The following is a 14,360-nucleotide window of genomic DNA, read 5'->3' as shown; positions in this document are numbered from 1 at the left end:
AGATCATCAATTGGTGGCTCGCTCTGGCTATGGGACGGAGAGACCACGGAGAAATAGACACGGCAAGTACCGAGAGGGAGGTCTCGGAGTGTTTCGGAGGAGGGCAACCGCGGGACCTCGGTACGAGTGCGGACCTCGTTTGGGCAGATCGGGTGACCGGGACGTGGGTTGGCCTGGAAAGCGGGGCGCGGCGAGCTGGGCTGGCTCGGGATCTGAGATGAGATCCAGGGGCTGGACTACCGGATCGGGGGTGACTGCTGTGTGACTTGCGGGGCATCTTATAAGCTCCTCCTCCTTCTCCCTCAAACTCTCCCATCCTCCCCCGCACAATGGACGACCCCTGGTGCCCCGGCTGCAACCGTCTCATCGAACCCAAGAAATACACCGTCCCCGCTCCTCTCCCGACTCGCTCCACTCCCGCCCCGCCCCCGACCTCTCCCCAGTCCTCTCGTGAGTCCTTCCCCACTTTCATCCATCCCATTCGTTAATCCTTCTTTTTAGCCACAAAGAAGGACCGCAAGCCAGCCGCTCGCACTCGCGGTGGTCTGGTTCAGGGCACCGGCCGTATGAAGCCCAACGGCACCATCAAGTCCGCCTCCAAGAGTCCTCAGGCGAGCACAAAACCCGTCAAATACCGCACCATCATCGACCAGGGCCCTCTTCCTCTCTACTGCTCCGAAGAGTGCAGGCGATTGGACGACCAGGCTTCCTCCGGCTCCGTTGATACCGAGCGATCCAGCTCCTCCTCCATCCCCTCCGAATCTTCCATCTCCACCGCGAGTTCGGCCGCTTTCGAGCAACTTCCCCCGCCTCAGATCGCTCAGGAGTCCGAGTATGCCTCTCCCTCTGTCGCCCTCATCGCGAAACTCTACAACTTTCCCCCGCCTCCTCCACCCGCCGTGATCACCTTTGCAGACGCGACCGAAGAGATCCCCTACCGCGCCCCTCTCAGCGATAATGGACTCATCATGGCTGGCCGCTATCTCCGCGAGCTGGCTTCTCCCCCCGCCAAGCCCCAGACGGGTCGCTATCGTGCTCCTGTCGAACCCGTCAAGACAATCCCGGGCTGGAATGACGGCAGCAATGCCTGGAGGGCCTGCCTTTACAACCTCACCGCTCCAACCCCTACCCCACAAATCAAGAAGAAGCGTGTGGTGCGCTCGACTCTGGGCGATGCCTCCATTCCTCTCCGTGCCCCCTCTACATCATCGCTTCCCGATAACACCGCACTGATCAACAAATACGCCGAGTCGTTACCTCGCCGAGTACCCTCGTCGGAACGCGCCGCCTCTAAACGCGAGCGCTCTATTCTTCCTCCCGGAGTCGAAGGCAAGCTTCTAGTGCCCGATGTCAAACTCAAGGTCCGCACTGGCTCCAGTGCCTCCATTCCACCACGGCATCGGAGTCCTCTTTCATCTCCTAGCGAGTTGGGTGACACCGAAACCGTCTCCTCCAAGTCTGATTCTCCCAAGTCTCCGGCAATGTCCACCAAGCGACCGGTTCCAGAGAGTGAGCATATTTTAATCCCCGTTTATTTCTGTTGCTTATCGGAGCTTCTCTATTAGCGAGGTCATGGTCATACGATAACCTCAAAACGTACGACTTGATGCCCTTCCCAACAAAGAAGGAAAAGCGTACCCAGATAACCATTGTGGATGGCAAGCAAGTTCGCTCGGAAATCGAGGTCGAAGTTCAGCCGCATCGACAAAGACTCTTCCTCTTTCCTGCTCCCGTCAGAGCCTCATGAGGACTCTTGATACATCGGACGCGATCTCTCCATTTCATATCCTAAATTCGCATACCCTATTGAATACCTCGACACTTGCATTCGACATCCACACACGATCAACTCTACGCATATTTTCTAATATACCCTTTTTGCTTATTCTTATCGTCGTATTGCACTCTCGCCGTGCCCATCCACAATCCCTAATGCAAATCATACTCCCCTTTCCGCTTGGGCTATGCAGGTGGCCCACTCTCTCCAAGTACAGACTTGGTTCCTAGGACAGCATACCATTCTCTTCTCTTATCTTCGGTCCATGCGTCGCAAAAATGTACCATCGCTTTTTTTTTCTTCTCTGTGTACTATATTCCATAATTACGGTTTCGACAATTGTGTATTTTTGTAACATTATTCTCTTTTTCGGTTTTTTACTTTCATTCTTTTTTTTTTTTGGGATAACGTAGTGACTAAGTAGTGATGAACTTTTTTTTTCTCGGTACTTAATGTGTTCTTTTTCTTGGATTTGAAACGAATGGCAATTTAACGCGGATTTTTTTGCATGAACTTTTCTGGTGTGATGTTTGCGAGTTATCACTGCAGTGGTAATTATAAGTTAGGGTTGAGCTGGGAGATTCCGCTTGGCTCCTGTGCCCTTGCTTTACGACAATAAAAACCACGCGAGGTGTTGTTGCTACCCTTATTGTGATTGACACAACACACGTACGCCACCAAGTACGAAATCGTATGTATTATATGCGCCAACGTAATTTTTTTTAAAAGCAAAAAGTTCTCCGTTGGACCATGGACCTTTTACCATTTTAAAGTTTGCTCCGATTGCGGAGTACTGGATTTGGGTATGTATGTTATATATGTTATGTACTCATGTACTAAATTATTCGTTAGGTTACGGATGACGGAACGGTTTTGAGTATGCAATGATATATGTATGTTCAGTGAGTTCAAGTAAGGCTCGAGAGCCAAGTTTTTTGATATGTGTTTGCCGCTTTGAGTTTTCTCTCGCCCTGCTACTAGGGCGGTTCTGTTTTATTTTGAATTTTTTTTTCTCTTTGGAAATTCTTACTTCGGTGTTTTTTGCGGGTTTGTTTTTTGATATACTGATACTGATATGCGTGCGTGCGTGCGTGAGACTCTTTGTGCCAGCGCTGATGAGGAGGTTAAAGGTAATTTGCGACCCTTTCGGAAGCTTTTTTGTTGTTGTTTTTTTTTCTGGGGTAGTGAATGAAGCTTGCCAGTGTATATGGAGTTGTAGTAGAATATTCAATACAGAAATTTCTACTCGACAGGCGATCTTGTTTTTTTGTAATTTAATAATTTCGGTGTTTTTTCGCTTTCTTTGATATATATATACTATAGGTGAGAAATGCGAACTCCTATTGAGTTGTTTCTCAAATATTCTCAGGTCCGGCGAGGGGTTTTCTATAGGTTTCTATGAAGTTTAAAGGCCTGAGATGCCCGAGACTTGCCAAGTGCGACTCGTTTTGCGCGTTGACGACGCTGAGGTTAAAGGTAAATTTTCGACCCTTGCGGGAGCTTTTTGTTTTGTTTTTCTGGGGTAGTGAGTCGGAAGCTGTTATTATGCTATGCTGTACATGTACATGTACACGGTGTTGTTGAACTTTTTCTTAATAATAACTAATGGAGTTGTATGTAGAACTTTACAGCATTTTTAACTCTATAATCAACGGGCGATCTTGTTTTGTGATTTAATATTCAACCGGTGGTCGACGGTCAACCGTCGGTCATGATCCCGAACCACCTTTGTTACTTTTGTCTTTTTGTTTGCTTAAGTGCATGTGTGCATGCGTGTTGAGTCTTGTATTCGATCGATCTTTCTAAAGTTCTCGGTTATTGTGATTTTGACTCTTCGTATGTTTTATAAGTGTGTGTGCGGTGCACACTGCATGACTATATATGCATAGCGGCTTCTTTGTGAAATACGTGTAACTGGGTCGTTGGTGTATAGCCTGCCTCCTTTTTTGAAACGATGGCGCAGGTACTAAGGATCTTAGCCGAGCCTCGCTGATGCCTTGATGATTATACGGAATCCGGATAGAGCCTGACAAAGAGTCGCATTGAAAGTATATTCTCTGTAAGCGTAATGAATTCTGAACAACCCCAAGTTATTGTATATACCACACATTTAAAGAAAAACACTTTCGGAGGGTCTGTAATTTCCGTGAGCACGAAAATGGATTTATCTAGTATATATGTGATCATGATTGAAAGTCGCCAAAGCCCCTTCACAATTAATGATCGACTCGGGGAATGCTTGCGGAATCTCTCTCTTCCCCCTTCACTCATTCATTTTTGTCGGGGGTGGTGCCCCGCGCACACGTGGAGCACGCATTGCAATATGTACAAGTTCCCGCGTGAGAAAAACAGCATTCAACAAGTTTGAGACAACGGAAGTAAGAAGAAGAGAAAGCTCCAAAGTGTTCGAGAACCCGAAGTCTCCGAAGAAAGAATGAAAGAAAGAAAGTTCCCGAAAGTCTACCTATCTATCTTCGTAGAAAATAGGAGAACCAACGCCGCAATCCACTCAATTCTGATTCTGTTCTGATTCTTCTTGAACATGAACATTGAATGTTGAATATTGAATGTTCGGGATTTCGGATGAGTACCCGAACATTATAGCACTAAGTTTTAATAACCTGTCATCACAGCCATCAACAACATTATACTGAAAAAGGTGACACTGATCTAAGGCTGTTGGTCAAAGATATTCCAGTCGATTCAATTACATGCTCCATTACGTCCCCTCTTTTCGGTCATTAGTGCTAGAGCGGGACGTCAGCTGGACGTTCATAATGTTCTAGTTGAGATCTGCAATACGATGGGTATAAATGGTCTTAAAGGGTTCAATTTTTACGTTCTCGCCCAAGTCCGAGCCCGACCAGGTCTGAAACCCCTTGTGTGGACGGCGGCATTAAGTGTCGTGATCGTTGTGGGGTCGTTGCATGGCCACCTTTATTTTATTTTATTTTATTTTATTTTATTTTATTTTGAATCAGGTCCGAGGGTTCAGGTTTGTTCCAAAAGGCCGCCCTCCCTGAAATGTCCTTTACTTCCCGCAGAAATTGGGGCAGTACCCTAAATTTTGTTGAAATTCTGCGTTTAGAACCGGTTTGGGACGGAGAGGACGGAGTTCGATTCCCGCCAGTCTAAAATGCCGCCAAAGCTCACGTGAAATATAAATGTTGATTTACAAAACCATGTGGTTGCGGCCTTCTCACCGGAGAGATCGTTGGGGTGGTGATCCGGCTGTCTTGAAAAAGAAAGAGAGGTCAAGGACTCAAGGTTCTAATAATAAGGCGTGTACTCATCAAGTTAGATATTCCCTTCGGCATCTCGGCAATTTCCTTTTGGAAATAATCTGCTGTTCTTTAGGCCGTGCTTGCTTATGCTTGCGGGAAGTCATCCACTGAGGATAAGCAAGGGCTAGAGATACTCAAAGAATAAACATTGGGGCATTCAATTAGCTTTCAGGGCTACGGCGAGCAACTTACTGACGTGGACCAAGACGATTCGCGATCATGTGTCCCGACAACTGATCAAGCTAAACTCAATGTTTAAGCGAACATTTTACGAGCTCGTGCTTAGCCGTGACAAAGAAGATCTCGAGTCTTTGACCACCCGAACGCTGAGGAAAAAAAGTGGCGCGAGTTTATTTTTCCTTTATGCCCATACACACATGTCAAACAGTCAAAACTAATCTGAGTGAACGGAGATGAAAGTAGGTGAAATTGAAGACATGTATGTATATGTATGTATATGTACGCTTCGAGGCTTTATATGACTACTGGGACTCGGCAATTGCGCCCATGACAGTGTGACACTTACTAAGCGCATCGCCACCAAAAAGATGTCCGGAGCCTCTGTCACGCATTTAGGTGCTTCAGCGTCGCTGTGGTTCGAAAATGGTGCTCAGCTGGTTGTAGATACTTTGTTTAAAGTATCTGATGCGCTGAGTAACACTTAAATGGCAATACTTTATGATTATCCTGTACTATTGTGAATTATGCCATCTCTCCTTTGATTCAGTATACTGGGAGGTGCCCTACAATGGGGTACACACAGAACGCCCATTTCTCATCCGATTGCCTTCATCTTTTGAGCAAAGTTGTTCGCAGAAACGATATCTATCGTTTAAACCCATCCGATTAATAAAACATCCATTTGTCCTCGAGATAATTAATCGAACTCGAGGATTTCGATACAATTTTTAAAAACCAATGGGTTTAATCGCTAGCGACACCATTTTTACATAGGTCTAGATGTATTTTATTGCTTGAAACGGGGTGAGGAAGAGGCTGCATGTACCGGACACTTTCAGATTTCGTGATAGGGGAAACAAACACAGACAAACAGCTCGCCGCGTCAACTGGGATTGCCGAGTCCCATGACTACCTTATTGGACTTGTGAGTGTCTTATTTGGTTATTCGTTTACGAGACAAACCGCTTCGCTGACTTGTAGCGGGTGCCATGGTGATATAGAGGTAAACGATATCGAACGCCACAGATCGTGGCTCAATGAAGCGAAAATGCGTGCCTGGTCACATGCGTTCGTATGAAAGCCTTGCACATTTTCGTAAGTGTGTAAAAGCGCCGCGAGGAAAATGATTAGTTTGCAACCCCACAAATACGTGTACTAGACCTTGTAGGTAAGGCGGGGAAGAGAAAATGAACGTTACCATTCCACTTGTTACATTCATCATGCCGCCTTGTCAAATTTTTACTTAGTAAGTTGGCCGGGAATTTTCCACGTTCATCTCAAAAGCTCATTTGAACTTGGACCGAATACCATGTGTCGTTCAGCAGGCCTTCCTTCTGCCGATTTGAAAGCATGCGATTACTGGTTTGTATGTAATATGTAGCGGCAATCGGGCCATCGTAATATTTTACTTACCTCTCTCAGATCTTTTTGACGCGTGTTAAGGCGACCCGTATTTTAAGTCTCGGCCTCGCTTCCAAGCTCTAACTTACAGCCAAGGGTTTACCGTGGATTAGGGGCATGCTGTAACTAGACATTTTATTCCCGGACGTCTTGGTGGCAAAGGGTTCAGCAATTTTTAAACCCTCTGACAATGTATGCGAATCAGCACTTCTATCGCATACACATGTGATCAACCCTTGAAATTCACAGACCGTAGAGATAATCACAGGGAGACGCTGATCTTCTCAATCATCACTTATCATATGTCAATCGTATAATCCGATAAGATACGCTAATAAGTGCCATCAAAATTTCTTCCAAACCTATGCAATAATATATGTGCTTCATGGGCGTGTCAAATAACTCATTGGGGCTGAGGCTCATAAGATCTTCCTTATCGATGCTCGACGGAAATCCGGGCAAATATTTATCGAATCAGATGGGGATGACTAGGAAACGGAACGAAAATGGTCCAGGACGGTGACATGAGTCGCAATCGATGTAGCGCACGTTTGATCATCTCAGCAACAAAATAACGATGGCTTGGCTCTAATTCAATGTGATTTCTTAAGCCCCTTAAGTGACCGCGGCGTGGATATTGCCGCAATATGAACATTTCATCGTGAAAAGATGGCAGTATTCATGATCAGCGAAGTTCAGGTTTTGTTTGATGGGCGTCAATCAACTCCCCATACCGACGTCAAACCAGACGGACCGGAAATCCACTGGCTCGTATCAATATCGGGTGACTCCGGTGTCCAAACAGTTTATCTCGGGGATTTGCATCCCCCAAACCTTTATTGGCCATCCTATCAATGTCCACCTTGCAAATAGACCGTCGTGATCGCTTTTACGGACTTGATAAGATATCGTTTGACTACCACCCTACGCCCTAGGCCGAGTCGATTCGAACTTCATAAGAGTTGTCGGCGAAAGTCAGGTATAGTCACGTATCGACATCAGGTAAACGGGTATTACTTTCTCAGGTCGTTTCAGGAGCGAACTCTGAACCTGTTTATGATGCCATGCCACTACACCGTTTGTTATCTCCTTCTCTATCTCTACTAAGTCCAGCCTAGATGTTGCTCTGACCGTTATAGCCAAAGCCCGATGCTTCTCGCTTCGGATGAGTAGGTTCTCAGAAGGCTCGCCGGCTATCGATTGGTTTGTTTATTCGTTCAGTTTTTTTTTTTTGGCCGGTGGAAGGACGATGCGATGAGTAAAATTGTTTAGTAACCGACCTGGAAGGCAGTAGAAAGGTATCCACTTCTATCACAACTTCTTCGAACATCAAATGAGACCACCTTCGATGGAGTAGCTACTGCTTCTCGGAAGGAACTCGCTTGTGAGGTTGCAAGGCTATTGACTCGGCTCAACTGGTGATCGGTAGATTTATAACTGTGTATGCTGGTCAGATGAGCTCCGCAGCGTTGACCGGCTGTGAATTTCATTCTTGACTCGCTGTGGTGGAAAGATGAGGATCATGGATTATCTACTGCTGATACATTCCACATGTTGGGAGAGAGACAAAGAAGGTAACGTGTCGAGTCTGATTCACAAGTTTAATCATCCTCCATGGTTCACGGACACGGAGACTTCATTCCAAGATACCATAACACGAGCCAATGTGCATGGTGCGACATAACAGTAATCGTGCCACACGGTCAAAATTCCCCCAAGGAATCCCGCTGAACACGCCTGACTCGTCTCTCAGTATTTCATTGTGCTCCGCGCTTCTTCCAGTTTGTTCCCAACACATTTCCGGGCCGTCAAATGTCCGAGTATTTGTGCACCCTTACCGAGGGAATGGAGGTATAATCTTGGAATGAACGGAATTAGCGTATACAGTATTGGACACTGGCACGAAGCAACTCAGTTAAACGAAGAGCAGACAACATGATCATCACAATTAGTACTTACTATTGCAGACCAGCTGTAACTGCTCTGCGACTCGAGGCTTCCCTGGTTGTTTCTAGAGTATGTTCATTTACCTTGTCCCCCTCAAGTTCACCCATTGTGACCAATATGGATTTTGTGAAAGCACGAGTACTTCGGCTTGAACACCCGAATTCAGTAGCTGAGAAATAAGAACATGAATCGCAATAATGGCCATGAGGTATCGTGCCGTGCGCCTTGTGGTTGATATGAAATCCATATTCGGCCTCGTTAATGAGTCCTCCGTTGTCCTTCAAGTCAGACGTCGACGGTGAAGGCTAGACCTCACCTGGATGTTGATATCAACTGCCCAGACAATGAACCACTTCGACTAATATACTTGTCTGCTTGTACTTTGCCGAGTGGAAGATCCATCGTACGAGTGATTGACTAGCCGAGTACCGTTGACGCCTGGCTCGTCTTCCCCACATTCTGACCTGCCAGATCTTTGATCGCTTGGAAATAACCTACGATCGTTATCAAGAGATGTGGAGAAGTGCTGTTGAGATATCGGCTTATTGGCAATGCAAGACACAAGCCTTTTAATATTGAGGCGAATATTTAAGGCAGTGTGGGGTTTCAATAGCCTTCAAAAAGATCAGTGTACAGCATCAATGCGAAGCCATCTCAGTTGTCTAATTTGGCTTGGTCAGACCTCGAGCCTTCAATGTTAACATTCCCGGTGGCTTTGTGCTGAACGTACATGAACCTTAATTAGAGCGGATCGAGCATTCATTTAATCATTGATTATGAATTACTTGAAGCCTTATGGTTCGCCACAAAGAAACCTCATGCCATCAAGCTTATATACTACGGGTGTGTATTTTGGCATGGGTCAGGATAGGTGGGCCATGACGTGCACACATTACTTGATTGAGTTTTGGTGCGCCCAACATCACGCTGAGGCTGATATTCGGCAGTCTCTTGAAGTCATCCAAGGATCCAAGGACCAAGAGCATGAAACCAAGGTCTGATATCCATAGGGTGACGTCGAAATCGTGTTTTTCTGGACAGAGAACATTCTCCCACTTTATAGACAACAAAGCACTGATGGGCGCGCTGCCCGTACCCAATGGGAACAATTGAAAAACCATTGGGGGGCAATCAAACCAAATGAGGAGTAGATTGCCTTGAATGCCCGGAACGTTCTGTAAGGCCAGGGTTGAATTGGAATGGAATAAACGTAGCTACAATTGGAACCAATTATTGTTCGTCGTTAATTATTTGGGGTGAAAATACTCGAAGAATTCTGCCAATAATAGCAATCCTACCGCTCTTGTTCTTTTTTGTGTTCAGTAGTCTTGATTCGTGTGTCAGTAGATCTCGTTGACGCGAAGCACGACCAAATCGAGCTTGAGAATCCGGTTTGGACGCGCGTATACATTGGTCCGCAACGCACTCGTAGCGCATAGTAGAGTCATAGTTGTGATCATGACTCCATGCGAAAATGAGGCCTTGAGGCTTCGAGATGTCTTAGTAAGCGCATGGTCCAGCACATGGACCTTTGGAATGTGGAATTGATCGCCCTCGGGTGGACCATTGGATACGGCGCATGGGAGCCAGAAATCACGAGAAATCTCGCTTCAGTCAAATAACCGTTAACGTAGTATACAGGCTCACCAGGGGAGATCTAAAGGCCTTCATCATTGAAATATCGTAACCACGAGTGCACGCTGTCGGATAATCAATTCTTGTGAAGACACGAGATAGGCCTAAGTGAAGAGGATTTGGAGCTACCTTTTCGCAGCCTGCACACGGTTTCCCATATAATTCAGTGAGTAATGCAATAGACCGTAATGTAGTGTCACCCTGGAATGCCTGTGGCGTGGAATCAAAAGAGATGAGTATTGACTGGAAAAAGCCCAGGCAACCATACACAGGCTTATCATACAGCCTGTGAAATCAGCGACCGCGGAAAATCCATGAAAATGGAACGTATGAGGTGTGTCGGCCTGGTCACTAAGTTGCTCGGGCTCAAAGGCCAAGGAGATATTCCGATATCGATAAGACGAAGGATTGAAGATCGGTTAGGACAGCATAACGAAAGGTTTAGCAATGGAGGATTATACGCTAAATGAGAACCATGAAACCACCTTAGCAAGCCGCTGAACTGTTTTGGTTTAACGGACAGTGAGGCCCAATCAAACTGTCGGCATTACCATTTTGGGACAGAATACCAAATTGGAAATCGGGCCAGTTTGTCCTGGCTCTCTTACCATATACGAAAATCAACCAATCATCGAACTCCTTTTTGGGTCACTCAAAATCGTGGACGCCGGCGGTGCGAGTAGTTGCGAAATCCTGAACTTCGTCGATGTCGTGGGTTCAAGCTTCAAGGGCTGCACCTACAAGAAACAATGTCACCCTGTCACCCCGTCAATATTACCACAGCACTCATAGAGCACATGGTGCATTGCCGAGTTCTCATTTTTTGCAATGACGTCCTATTTCGCCCCCCGGTAAACCTTCCTTGATGATTCTTCGAACACACTTGTTTGGTGATTATTTACTCGGTGTTCTGATGGCGATATGGGTGCACTTTTAGGTCTGTTTGCTGAGAAGTATATAGTCAATTGCAACTTCTTTCTCCGGTGACGCTTTATTGCCCGGATTTCTTTGAGTCCACTGCCTGGCCTTCACTTGTACCTAGATCACGTAGTCGTTTAGCACTGAACGGGCGTCACATTTCTAGTCAGTCTCGTTCCTTCGTTATCCGATAAACTATCAGAATCAATTGTCTCGCTCGTGGAGCAGAAGAAGGAAGGTATTTCAGGCATATCAAACCTTTGATGGCCACACTATAGGGCGCTGACTACCTAACGGTCAATTATCGTTCCGTTGGGGACGCTATTTATGACCTTTCATATGGCTACGTCATATTCATAGGTCTTCGGTCTCCATGTTGACGGGTGCCTTGGGGAGCAATGAACTTACCCTTCTCATTCCAGTCGGGTTGGCATCCTTTTGGGCCTACTGTACAGGTCAACGCCTCTATACATGAGGATCCTAAGAATACTATTTAGTCAATGAGTTTCTCAACAAGCACTCACAGTAATTACCAGTCCAACAACTCATAACCTAATGTAAGTCAAACGTGTCCGAGGAAATGAAGTCATAGCTTCGCTTGGAGAAGAATTCCTATTTCCTGTCGAAGTGTAAATCGTCCCTTCAACTTATCAAAGATTCCTCGAGTGTTATGGATTCATCTCGACCCTTCGGGCATATAAATTTGGTTCAGCAATCTGCTGGTTTACGGCGGGCCCTCACAATGAGCTTGCTTTCTGCTTTAGAGATGACCCTTCTTATGTAACAAGATATATCCACCGTCCCTGCCGTTGAAATCTGATATTTGATTTCAGAATAGCGTTTCGTACATATTTCCGATTCGGAGGTTCACATGTCGAGCGTCGAGGATATATGACACTTTCTGATAGATTAGCTTAACTCGCGGCATTTTGCGGCCGTGCGTCAACTACTTATTGAAATACTGATCCTTGAGAGCAAACATGAGCCATGTGTCTTCCTAGCTGGGTAGGTGTGCCTAGAAAGTTATCAACTAATCCTACCCGGCCCGGGAGTGCAGACGAAACTTTGGTGTTCTAATCGTCATGTTTTAGTAATGTCCGAGAACGTTGAGTAAGCCTTGATATAACTTGCGGATGTAAACTTTGAATTGTCGCAGTGGTCCGAATGAATTCACTATCCCCCCGCATAACAACCGACCCGCGAAAGGAGTATATTATATGCCTGTCTATCGACGCCGGCGGTCGTATTTTTCTCGGAGATTGACGCGGTATCCGGGATATGGTATTCAATGAGCTGCATCGAAAGAAGAATAATTGATGATGTTCCCGAGGAGCTGTTGATTACAGATCAAGGAATGGGTAGATGTTTGATACTGAAAACTGGCTCTGCGTCTGGATAAATCTCGGTTCTGGACTGGGAGAGAGCGAAAACCTCCGATAATTGTACGATGCCCGAGTCGGCGGCGGGCCGTTCAATGCGGTTGGGAGCCTGCTGATACTGTGCTGACCAGTACCGCAAGATGTGAGTAGCGAATTACCCAGGCGGTGCGGAGTGGCTCTGAGAGTCTGTGTGCTGCGGGACGGAAGAAGATTTGCCAAGGCTGAAAGAATCCAGACGGGGCACATTTTAGGAACAAGTGCAAAGCAGCTGGTTTGTATCCATGTTTAGAATCACTGACAGCCAAGAAAAGTCAAGGGTCAGCGTAGTTGAGAGTAGCGGATCATCAAGATTTTGGTTAATCTGTATCAGCATTTAACCGGCCCTTTCTACCTGATCAATTGACACAGCCACCGCAGCCAGCTTGAATCTCACTCATAGCCCGACAAAATGCAATCTTAACCCCAGAGGCACTTGTAATATAAACATGTTTTACCTATCGAAACAACTCGATTTCTCTCAAAATTTTTCACTTCATATTGACCGAAACAAATACACGGACATCCATCCACGAAAAGCGTGACTCTTTTCGTGGATGGATGGATGTCCGTGAGGATTTTTCATGCAATACAGATTTTCTCAGCACAATTACAATATTTGTGAGTTGAATTACCATATATCTACCGCTTACGCTTCCCTTGAGATTCCCTTGAAGACACAATCCAAGCTTCGAGGGATTGAGAGAGAAATACGTGATGTCACATGACATTCAGCTCTCTTCCACTGCGAGAGACTTGCCCATTGCCAGCCGACCAAAAATGAAGAAGGAAAAGCTGAAATCGAAATGATGACAGGCGACCACCCTTACCGCCCTCCTGTCAAGAGATCCTTCGGTGGTGGGCCCTGCGGCGCAAGTCTGCCTTACCCCCTGGATAACTTAGAAGTTTCAGGCAAGTCACATGAATCAGCCTCGAGAACTCGAACGCCGAACACCACACTGGACGTATTGCGTATTGAACACTGCACAACAAGACGTTAACTGGACGCGTTTAACTCATCATGGACGGCGAAATGTTTCATCCCGACAAGGCTCTTCTCAATCCAAAATTTGAAGGGTATAAACTCCATATCATTCCTCAGGATGAATCCATCTTTCGATTTCCTTTGGTCCATCGACCATCCCAAACGGCTATATCTGGAAAAGTCCCTCTAACCTTCCAAGAGGTTCAAAGTCGCATCACTCACAACCATTTGACGGTTCACGGAGAATCGGGACGTGCGGTCTATATCGACGCAGACCATAACTTGATTTTGATCCAGTTGGACCAGGTCCGTAAATTTATCTATGTTTTGGTGTCTTTTAACATTTTTCACTGATGTTGATGTCTGTGGAATCCAGGAAAGAATGCATCCGAAGATAGACAGGATTTGTGAGCTCCCGAAGCCCATTGAGACCCATGCGCCAGACATTGGAGTCCATCGAGAATATCCTTCAGCTACCTTTCTCGGACCCACGAGCCTACTCGTTTCTGACGGACAGGATTTAGTCTACCTTGTGAACCTGGACGATAACATGGAGGCCGTGGATGCAAATATTGTTGCCACATTTACACTATCATCTAAAGACGAACATTCCCTCGGATCACCTCTGCGGATCCATGCTGCACACCAGCAGTCCCCCTCGTCCATCATCGCCACACTCTCTTCTCGATATTACCCATCCGAATCTTCTGAGGAAGAATCAAGGGATCGACATAAGCGAGTTAAATTCGATGTTTGGGGTGTCAAGCTAAACCTGCTGCCTCAGCAAACATGGGACGTTCCTGTACATTTCGAAGTGC

General features: G+C 46.1%; 3 protein-coding genes across 3 annotated transcripts; 2 read left to right on the top strand and 1 right to left on the bottom strand.

The window, feature by feature from the left end:
* Positions 1-294: 294 nt before the first annotated feature.
* AGABI2DRAFT_193854 (hypothetical protein) lies at positions 295-2,215 on the top strand. Its single transcript, XM_006462686.1, has 3 exons — positions 295-450; positions 502-1,509; positions 1,566-2,215. Exons 1-3 carry the CDS (start codon positions 330-332, stop codon positions 1,745-1,747), a joined length of 1,311 nt encoding a protein of 436 aa, XP_006462749.1. The 5' UTR covers positions 295-329; the 3' UTR covers positions 1,748-2,215.
* A 7,555-nt stretch (positions 2,216-9,770) lies between these two features.
* On the bottom strand, positions 9,771-10,053 carry AGABI2DRAFT_193853 (hypothetical protein). Its single transcript, XM_006462685.1, has one exon. It carries the CDS (start codon positions 10,024-10,026, stop codon positions 9,820-9,822), a length of 207 nt encoding a protein of 68 aa, XP_006462748.1. The 5' UTR covers positions 10,027-10,053; the 3' UTR covers positions 9,771-9,819.
* A 3,866-nt stretch (positions 10,054-13,919) lies between these two features.
* Positions 13,920-14,275, top strand: AGABI2DRAFT_193852 (hypothetical protein; the record flags this gene model as incomplete). The annotated part of the gene is made up of 1 exon (XM_006462684.1): positions 13,920-14,275. A coding segment is annotated over exon 1 (351 nt), but the record flags the coding sequence as incomplete, so codon positions are not given.
* Positions 14,276-14,360: the final 85 nt, after the last annotated feature.

This window comes from Agaricus bisporus (assembly GCF_000300575.1).
Source record: "Agaricus bisporus var. bisporus H97 unplaced genomic scaffold AGABI2scaffold_7, whole genome shotgun sequence".
In the NCBI taxonomy this organism is placed as follows: Eukaryota; Fungi; Basidiomycota; class Agaricomycetes; order Agaricales; family Agaricaceae; genus Agaricus; species Agaricus bisporus.
The sequence above is the reverse complement of the archived record's forward strand: the minus strand, read 5'-3'. Positions and strand labels throughout refer to the sequence as shown.